Source organism: Palaemon carinicauda, chromosome 20 (genome assembly GCF_036898095.1).
Source record: "Palaemon carinicauda isolate YSFRI2023 chromosome 20, ASM3689809v2, whole genome shotgun sequence".
NCBI lineage: Eukaryota > Metazoa > Arthropoda > Malacostraca > Decapoda > Palaemonidae > Palaemon > Palaemon carinicauda.
The window spans coordinates 65,617,844-65,627,843 of record NC_090744.1 but is presented as its reverse complement, the minus strand read 5'-3'; the positions used below and the strand labels follow the sequence as shown (position 1 = coordinate 65,627,843).

Genomic DNA, 10,000 nt, shown 5'->3' with positions numbered 1-10,000 from the left:
TAGGTCGCTTTGCTGTGGGCGATCAAACATAGACCTCTCACCATCACCAATCCTCACTGACCAGCCTCGTGGTGAAAACTGGCTAAACCCCTGACCATGAACAAAGACATTTCTGAGGCCTCAGTCCAGCAGTGGACTAGAAACGGCCGCATTTGTTGTTGTTGTTGTTGTTTTATATTCATATATACCTATATATGCACACGTATATATCAATTTCCTTCAAGTAATGTAAACAATTTCTTTTCCGTTCTTTCTCAGCACCTGGAAAGGTAAAGATAACGCGAATTGTTAGCTCGCACAGCTCCCTCGATTCAGGCTGGGATCCTAAACTGTCTTTCCCCCCGACTGGAGATATAAATGGGTACGTCATCGATTTAGGCTGGGATCCTTTACCGTCTTTCCCCCCGACTGGAAATATAAATGGGTACGTCATCGAAGTCTACGAAACTCGACCTAGAAAGTTCATTGGAGGATTTGTGGTTGCAGATGAATCGTGCGTTATATCTTACCTAGATCCGGATGTATCTTACACGATCCATGTAAGTAATATGGCCTTGTGATATTTACATGATTATTATTATTATTATTATTATTATTATTATTATTATTATTATTATTATTATTATTATTATTATTATTATTATTATTAAAAAAGAAATGTCACACGTTTTTTTCTTAATCGTAAAAAACAGTAAAAATCCTGGGATAAATATGGCCAGATATTTGACGTTTCTTTTTAACGCAGATTTTTAACAATGTAAGTGGAAAGAACAATCAATTACTACAAATTTAAAGTCAATTTCCATATCTTTACAGGTATCGGGAATCAACGAAGGTGTGCCGCAACCTGGGGAGGCTGCAATAATTGTAATATCAACTTTAGCTTACAGTAAGTTCATTTCTACTCGTTAGTCTTCAGGAAGATAGTCACTAATTTTTTAATGTTAAAATATTGTAATTATCAAAATTTATGATAACAAAAGAAATACTGTATTTTCTTGTAGGGATTAATGTTTTCGGCTTATTGAGTTACTTTTACCAATTACCCTATAACTACGAAAGTAAGAGGAATTTTGACAAAATATTTCGTACACGCATTCTCTATCGCCACACGAAGCTCTTTGAATTTCTTACAGGATTTTGTGTTTTTCGTCCTATATCCCCATATACAGGCATGCCAGCTGGGTACCTTAAACACTACTCTAAGACATTTCCACAAATAGATTTTGGGTTTATTTCTGTAAACAAGTTTAAAATTGGATCGTTTTTTTCGTTTTAAAGATCGCCTGCTGACTGTTATTAGATCATTGATTATTTACACATTTTCATGTCCAAACTGCCAATTTTGCTGTTTGGGAAGCACTTATCGTGCCTTCAAAGTGAGGACCGATAATCATATTGGAAAGTCGAGCAGAATGGATCTCCCTGTTAGTAATCCAAAACACTCAGATGTTAGGGAACGCTAGGAAATATGTAAGTTCGTTTCACCAAGTAAGCATTTTAAGATAGTCAACTCTTACTCTTCAGTGAATCAAGACTATTTAAATCTCTTCACATGGAATATCTTCTGCCTGACCTCAATTGCAATACCTCTGCTGTCCCCCTTTTCGTAACATACTGATTTTCTATTCAATTTGTATGTATTTTTTAATAATTCTTTACTTATTTTATGTAAATTTTTATTTGAAATTGTATTGTTTCTATTATTTTCACTTTAGGTAGCACTGATGATGACATTTAGAATGTCAGAACGTTTGCTATAAATATATATGTGGCGACATTAGTATTTCTGTTTCTCCTGAGAATAAGATTTCCTAGAAACGTCCCCATTTCTCATCTGGCTCAATCATTTTCATGTCTCTTCACCTGAACGAAGAGCAGGAACAAGTGGTGAACTAATATTGATAATAACCCATTGGTAGACTCTCACAATCATAGATCCAAGCAGGTTCTATATCTTGTTTGCCAAGTAGTTGAGTAGAGTTTAATACAAATTCTTAGTCTTGATCTAGATAACCTAGCCCCTGAGGGGTGGGGGGGGGGGGGGGCAAGCCAGCCTCAACTTGGTTGAGATGGATGTGTGGGGTGACAAGAAGAGAAAAGATACGGAATGAGGTAATTAGGGGTACCGCAGGAGTTAGAGAACTATCAGATAAGATCCAAGAAAGTAGACTGAGATGGTATAGTCCTGTCATGAGAAGAGATGAACAGTATATTGGGAGGAGAGTGATGGAAATGGAGGTACAGGGAACGAGAAGAAGAGGGAAACCAAAGCGAAGGTGGATGGACTGTATCAAGGATGACCTTCGATCAAAGGGATTAACCGGTGATGAAGTGTGGGACAGAGATAGATGGAGAACGCTGGCCATAAACATCGACCCCACATAGAAGTGGGAAAGGATGCACACAAAGAAGAAGAAGTCTTGATCTAGATGTTAATCTAACACTGTTGTTTAGTTAGCTCGTTATGCATAATGCATAAGTTTTCATAACTCTAACCATCCTTTGCATTCAGATCTTCCCTGGCAGTACCATCCTGTTCGTAATATTAGGTATACAGTTAATTCTAGTAGCCCTGCCTTCTCCATTATGAGTCACAACACTACACAGTATTCTAACATTTTTATTCTAGCTGTGACCAAGTTGTGGAATGATCTTCCTAATCAGGTAGTTGGATCGGTGGAACGTCAAAAGTTAAAACTTGTTTTTCAAGTGTGCTTTTGTTATGTCCTTACTAAATTGTATATTTTGGTCTATATTCTATTAATCTGAAAATACAATAAATAATATTTTATCTTATATTCCATTAGAACCATCGCAGCCCATTAATTTTCTACAGGACAGCAGCTTGTCGTGTAATGCTCAATGGGATGACGAGAACATCCCTTTGTCTGACGATCTGATCTTTCAAAACGAAGACTACAGCATCAGTGAGAAGGAGCACAAAGTATGTAGGAGCATTGTTCTCGTTAGTCAGTTTTATTCTTTTCATTTAATACATATTTGATTTTTGAGATAAGAAAAATAAACTGAAATAACTAGAACGTCTTCAAAGAGTGACTATTATTCTTTGAGGTATTTCACGATACCTATATTTTCATTAAAGATTATATTTCATCCTCATAATGAAATATGACTATCAAGTGTAAGAACAATGCTGACATTGTTTCTCTCAACGTATGAAGCAATGGTGGACGTGAAAACTGCTACTAAAATCAGTTGCAAAAGATATATATGATTAGTACATAAATCTCTTCCTCTACCTTAAAACAATTGCAAACGTTTCCTTCATAAATACCAAAAAGCAGAAGGGATATTTTTTCTACCTTGCTTATAGATATCATGTTCATTCTGGTAGCTCGATCTATTTCGTCTAATCCAAGTTTAGTCTTTCTTATGTGGTTCTTCTTTAAGGGCTGTTTCTTTTTTTTAGCCCTATCCCGTAGGGGAACCCTACTCTCTACAGGACCTACAAGATCAGTATATCGTATACCTTCTTAGGTATTTTGCCTATCCATATCACATTGCAAAACTGGTGTTTACTGAAGCACTTAAAGGACTAAAAATAAAAAGTCTTCCGTTTCTCTTTGTGCGAAATATTTCTCGTTTATAAATGTCCTATTTTGAATTGTTTTATCTCCAACAGATTGAATATTTACGTATTCGAAATCACGTTAATCTCATTGATTTTATTTTCACACATCTCTTTTTTTTCAGGAGCAATGCGACTAAGCAGTAAATCATTTAGTCTACCTTCACTGATCTATTGTTGTTGGGTTACCCACTAGATTGTGACCTATTAAAGTTTGGTTACATGTTAGATTGTAATTCAGTTACCCATTACATTGTGACCTATTATAGTTTGGTTACATGTTACATTGTAATTCAGTTACCCATTACATTGTGACCTATTATAGTTTGGTTACATGTTACATTGTAATTCAGTTACCCATTACATTGTGACCTATTATAGTTTGGTTACATGTTACATTGTAATTCAGTTACCCACTAGATTGTGACCTATTATAGTTTGGTTACATGTTACATTGTAATTCAGTTACCCATTACATTGTGACCTATTATAGTTTGGTTACATGTTACATTGTAATTCAGTTACCCATTACATTGTGACCTATTATAGTTTGGTTACATGTTAGATTATAATTCAGTTACCCATTACATTGTGACCTATTATATTTTGGTTACCTGTTAGATTGTGACCTATTATAGTTTGGTTACATGTTACATTGTAATTCAGTTACCCATTACATTGTGACCTATTATAGTTTGGTTACATGTTAGATTGTAATTCAGTTACCCATTACATTGTGACCTATTATAGTTTGGTTACATGTTACATTGTAATTCAGTTACCCATTACATTGTGACCTATTATAGTTTGGTTACATGTTAGATTATAATTCAGTTACCCATTACATTGTGACCTATTATAGTTTGGTTACATGTTAGATTGTAATTCAGTTACCCATTACATTGTGACCTATTATAGTTTGGTTACATGTTAGATTGTAATTCAGTTACCCATTACATTGTGACCTATTATAGTTTGGTTACATGTTACATTGTAATTCAGTTACCCATTACATTGTGACCTATTATAGTTTGGTTACATGTTACATTGTAATTCAGTTACCCATTAGATTGTGACCTATTATATTTTGGTTACATTTTAGATTATAATTCAGTTACCCATTAGATTGTGACATATTATATTTTGGTTACCTGTTAGATTGTGACCTATTATAGTTTGGTTACATGTTACATTGTAATTCAGTTACCCATTACATTGTGACCTATTATAGTTTGGTTACATGTTAGATTATAATTCAGTTACCCATTACATTGTGACCTATTATATTTTGGTTACCTGTTAGATTGTGACCTATTATAGTTTGGTTACATGTTACATTGTAATTCAGTTACCCATTACATTGTGACCTATTATAGTTTGGTTACATGTTAGATTGTAATTCAGTTACCCATTACATTGTGACCTATTATAGTTTGGTTACATGTTACATTGTAATTCAGTTACCCATTAGATTGTGACCTATTATATTTTGGTTACATTTTAGATTATAATTCAGTTACCCATTAGATTGTGACATATTATATTTTGGTTACCTGTTAGATTGTGACCTATTATAGTTTGGTTACCCGTTCCATTATCAATGTTGATGAGATTAGCTAGATTTCTTACGTACTACTTGATATTAATTTTCTTATCCCAACCTGTTTTTTAATATCCTACATTACATAAGACAATATCTAACTTTCTTTATGTACATTACTATGGTAGTTACATAGTTTGTTCTTGGGAGGGTCAGTAGCTTTTACTCATCTTTTCAATCACTTTTTTCTTTAATACTTCCCTTGTAAGTTTTTTTTAAGGTATATATATATATATATATATATATATATATATATATATATATATATATATATATATATATATATATCAATCATTTTGTATTTTAGGTTTATGTGTATAATGATCAGCAATGCTCAAAATCTTGATGTTAAAGCCATTGTTGACCATCTCAGTTGGTATAATTACCTGAAGAGGGAGAATCTTTTATCTAAACAGCTCTTTTATAATATTTAAAACAAGTATGGATGTTTTTCAACTTGAGGTAGAATGTTTTATAATGGGCATTATTGAGTTAACTTAAGCCCTGGGACCTTTATAGAAGAATATTCATTAGTAAGAATTATTTTCTCATGCCAGTCTTCTATTAAATGTAAGATTACAGTTAAGTGTAATGTGAGTATGTTTCACTGAAGAATTTACCCTTTCTGCTGAATGAATAACAACACTTCCTGAACAGTTGTTTCATCCCTCAATCAACAATGTTGAATCTAAAAATAAAAATATTTATAAATTTTGTTGTAACTGAATTAGTGAATTTTATTTATAAATCCTAAATTAATGTAAATGATTGTGCACTGCACCCACTTGCCAGTCTTTTAAGCATTTTCTCTTTTTTTTTTTTTTTTTTCCAAACTTCACCTGATGTTCATATATACTTCGAAATCTTGTTCGCTTCCTTACATTGATGCTTACCCGAAAAGCTGAAAGATTTCTTGTTTTCTTTCCTTTTAAAAGCCTTAATAGCTATCTGGCTAGTTCGGTGGTAGCGAGTTTGCCTAGCATTCGCATGGCGGCAGATCGATCCCCACCCGGAACCGTGAGTTTAAGCTGTTTACTAGGGAAGCCACTGCTGTGGGCACCACATTTTTGGGGGTAGGGCTTGCCTGCCAGACGTTCAGGTGAGCATCTATTCTGATGAACCTGGAACTGAAACCAGACACCTTTTAACCTTTAAGTCTCTAGTATAGTATTGAGACAATTAGACGGCGTGGGTTGGCCCACTGTCTTCTCTATCTGTCTGTGTCGATCTAAAGAAAACTACTACCGACATATTCTGCAGATGTTTTTTTTTCTTGTTATTAGCAATTGTTACATGAATTGCAGTCCAGTCAAAGCTCATGATGGTCATTTAATATTTTTTTACTCTAATGCAGAGTAAAATAGATGTTTAAAAAACTCTTGGAAGGGAGGACGATGAAATAAGACCACAGTGAAAATGACTTTAATCCTCTCATATTAGATTGGTAATACAATTTCTGTGACATATATGGTGTTCTTGTATAAGATGAATATTCATACCGTTATCATGATGCACCTGGTTGTTCTTTGAGTTTTTCGTATTAGCGTAATCCTTTAACATCTCTGACTGCTTTTATGCAGAACATGTGTATGTTCTATGAATATTCTATCTTTTGTACAGGTTTTGTCAGCCATTCTCAGAGTATATACCTGTTTGGATAAGAAAGTTTTTCTTATTACTCTAATACAGTGATTCTCAACCAGTGTGCCACGGCACACTGGTGTGCCACGAGATTATTTGAAGTGTGCCACGAAATATAGTCATGGCACACCAGAAAATACGAAAAATGGGTATAGATCTTGGTTTCACATAAATGAAAAGTAACGCTTATTGATGCTGACAATTATTTAAAATATAGCCTACTTTGCAGTTTACATAAGTAACTTTCAGCCATTTAAGTTTGTCATAATATTTATAATAATTCTACAATTAATAAAAGTTTAATATTATAAGTGGAGATGGAATTCGGTATTGTGATGGGCGTCGTTCTGTCTGTGATGTATGACGTGGTATTGCCTTATGCTTTCAAACCGTTTTTAGTATAGTTCCTTTTGTTTTAACCAAAATAGTTGTATTTTAATGTAGCACTGTGTCTACTTGTAATGAGTATATTGCTATGTTGTTATTGAATTTTGATCTTCAGGCTGCCCGTTGTTGCTATCATCTGCAATCGATGTTAGGAGTTTAATCACTTCCAAGTTTGATAATTGATATATGTATCATATACGTAATCATCGTAATGTAACCAGATTTGTGAGCTAAAAGAAGGACACTTCCCTCTTGTATATACCGTACATGTGTGTGTGTATGCATAAAGCACATACATAAATACATACATACATACACATATATATATATATATATATATATATATATATATATATATATATATATATATATATATATATATATATATATTTATACATATGGAATTATAAACACACACACATGCACACATATCTTTTGAGATAATTATGAATACAATTTACATATCTTTGCCAATAGTTATTTAAATTTTACTTAAAATCATGTGCATGCCTTTTGTTCAGTCTTTGGTAGGTATATTTCTGTAAAAGAAATGCACATCATTTGAGACTCCTGTACTATTAAAAGCTTCACATATAAACAACCTTGGATGAATGTACAAGTGAGGATGGATGGTCTATCAACCATTACATAACATCTCTCTCTCTCTCTCTCTCTCTCTCTCTCTCTCTCTCTCTCTCTCAGACACGCACACATACAATTCAGTAAATATTGGGGCACACTTATAAGAAAGCAGAACATATTAGTAACACTAAAAAAGTAGGGCATATGTACAATCAGTTAACTGATTTGTTCCGCTCAAAAGCAGAGCTCTGGTCACCTTGCCTACGCGTATCATACGTGTCTGAGTCTCGCTCTCATTGCATACTCTCGGTGTTTTGTTGTCAGCGTCGGTTGAAACAGTACTTGAGTGGTCATGGTAGTGCACTTCACCAATCACATTGCTAGCCTTTTTGCTTCATTCAGTCTGTTGGGGTTTTATGATAATTCCCATTGACCAGTGTATTTGCAGGACAAGAGTACCATGTTTATTGATTTTAGTGCATTCCTTCACAATGGATAAATTTCTTATAAGAAAAGAGGCTAGTGGCAGCCGTGAGTCTGATAGTGAACAATCATTGAACCCAACAAACTCCAATGTAAAAAAGGCAAAAATTCGCCATTATTTAAATAGACAGTATAATGAGAGCTACTTGAAGTTCGGATATTTTTGGTCTGGAGATGCTGCTCAAGCAAATCCATTATGTGTAGTTTGCGGAATAAAATGTCAAATGAATCCATGGTACCAAGTAAGTTAAAGAGACATCTCACTTTAAACATTCATCTCTGCAGGATAAAGATCTTGTATATTTTCAAAGGCTTTTAGATCAGCAATCGCAGCAGTGCAATGTATTTGAGAAAACAATGACCGCATCAGAAAGGGCTCAGCTTGCTTCAATTGAAGTCGCAGGAAGAATAGCATTAAAATCTAAATCTCACGCACTTGCTGAGTCAGTTACACTGCCCGCTTGCAAAAAGATTGTTAAATCCATGTTTGGTGAGAAAGCTGAAAAAGAAATTAGCAAAATCCCCTTATCAAATGATACAATACACAGAAGAATTTTAGATTTATCTGAAAATATTGAAAACAAGGTTCAGAAAAAACTTCAGGATTCTACTTTTGCATTAACTGTTGATGAGTCCACGGATATAAGCAACACTAGTCACTTGCTTGCATTTGTACGTTTTATTGATGGCAGTGAAATAATCAATCAGTTTTTGTGTTGCAAAGGAATGTCAACTACTACTAGAGGTCAAGATATTTTTGATGTGATAACTGACTACCATAGAGAAATGAATTTAACATGGAAATCTTGCGTAGGCATTTGCACTGATGGAGCCCCATGTATGACAGGCTGTATTAAAGGATTTGTATCTCTTGCAGAAAAAGAAAACCCAGATCTTATTCGTACTCATTGCTTTTTACACAGAGAAGTTCTTATTTCAAAAATATCACAAGAAGATTTAAAACTGGTGTTACACCAGCTAGTTGAAATAGTAAATTATATTAAAAGTAGGCCTTTGAAGTCAAGATTATTTGAACAACTATGCAAAGGAATGGACTCCCAGTATGTTAGATTACTAATGCATACCGAAGTTCGATGGCTATCGAAAGGTAAGGTTTTAACTCGTGTTCATGAATTACACAAGGAATTAATCGTATTTTTCGACCAAGAAAAGCAGGGAAAATTCTGTGAGCATCTTCGTTGTGAACTTTGGATGTCTAAACTGGAATACCTAACAGAAATATTCAGTCAATTAAACAACACAAACAGTAGCATGCAAGGGAGAAATGAAAATATTCTGACCTCAACAGATAAGTTAGTTGCTCTAAAAAAGAAAATTATTATTTGGAAAAATAGAGCAAGCTCAGGTAATTTTGATATGTTTCCTTCAATGCGTACCACTTGCATTAAAGAAATGATCCCTATTGTTGTTTCTCATCTGACAGCGCTTGATGAAAACATCGACCACTATTTTCCATCACTGAGCACAGAGAAGTATGATTGGATTCGAAATCCTTTCATGAATATTCCCTCTAATATTGGATTACAGTTGTGTGAAGAAGAGGAACTGGCCACCATTTCTAGTGACAAAGATCTAAAAATAAAACATTCTACTGTACCTATTGACTCATTTTGGATATCTGTTCAAGAGGAATATCCCACATTATCTAAAAAAGCTTTATCACTTTTGTTGCAATTTTCTACATCTTATTTATG

At 34.0% G+C, this 10,000-nt stretch overlaps 2 protein-coding genes across 2 annotated transcripts in view; both read left to right on the top strand.

The window, feature by feature from the left end:
- The window catches only part of LOC137659853 (uncharacterized), a 32,305-nt gene extending 26,930 nt beyond the window's left edge, over positions 1–5,375 (top strand). Inside the window, exons 17-20 of the mRNA XM_068394636.1 lie at positions 259–539; positions 817–889; positions 2,811–2,947; positions 3,718–5,375. Of these exons, the coding sequence (XP_068250737.1) occupies positions 259–539; positions 817–889; positions 2,811–2,947; positions 3,718–3,732 (506 nt within the window). The 3' untranslated portion in view covers positions 3,733–5,375. The remainder of the gene's footprint in view (positions 1–258; positions 540–816; positions 890–2,810; positions 2,948–3,717) is intronic.
- A 2,918-nt stretch (positions 5,376–8,293) lies between these two features.
- Positions 8,294–10,000, top strand: part of LOC137659852 (protein FAM200A-like) — a 1,846-nt gene continuing 139 nt past the window's right edge. Inside the window, exons 1-2 of the mRNA XM_068394635.1 lie at positions 8,294–8,377; positions 8,571–10,000. The exon at positions 8,571–10,000 is cut by the window's right edge and continues 139 nt beyond it. Of these exons, the coding sequence (XP_068250736.1) occupies positions 8,294–8,377; positions 8,571–10,000 (1,514 nt within the window). The remainder of the gene's footprint in view (positions 8,378–8,570) is intronic.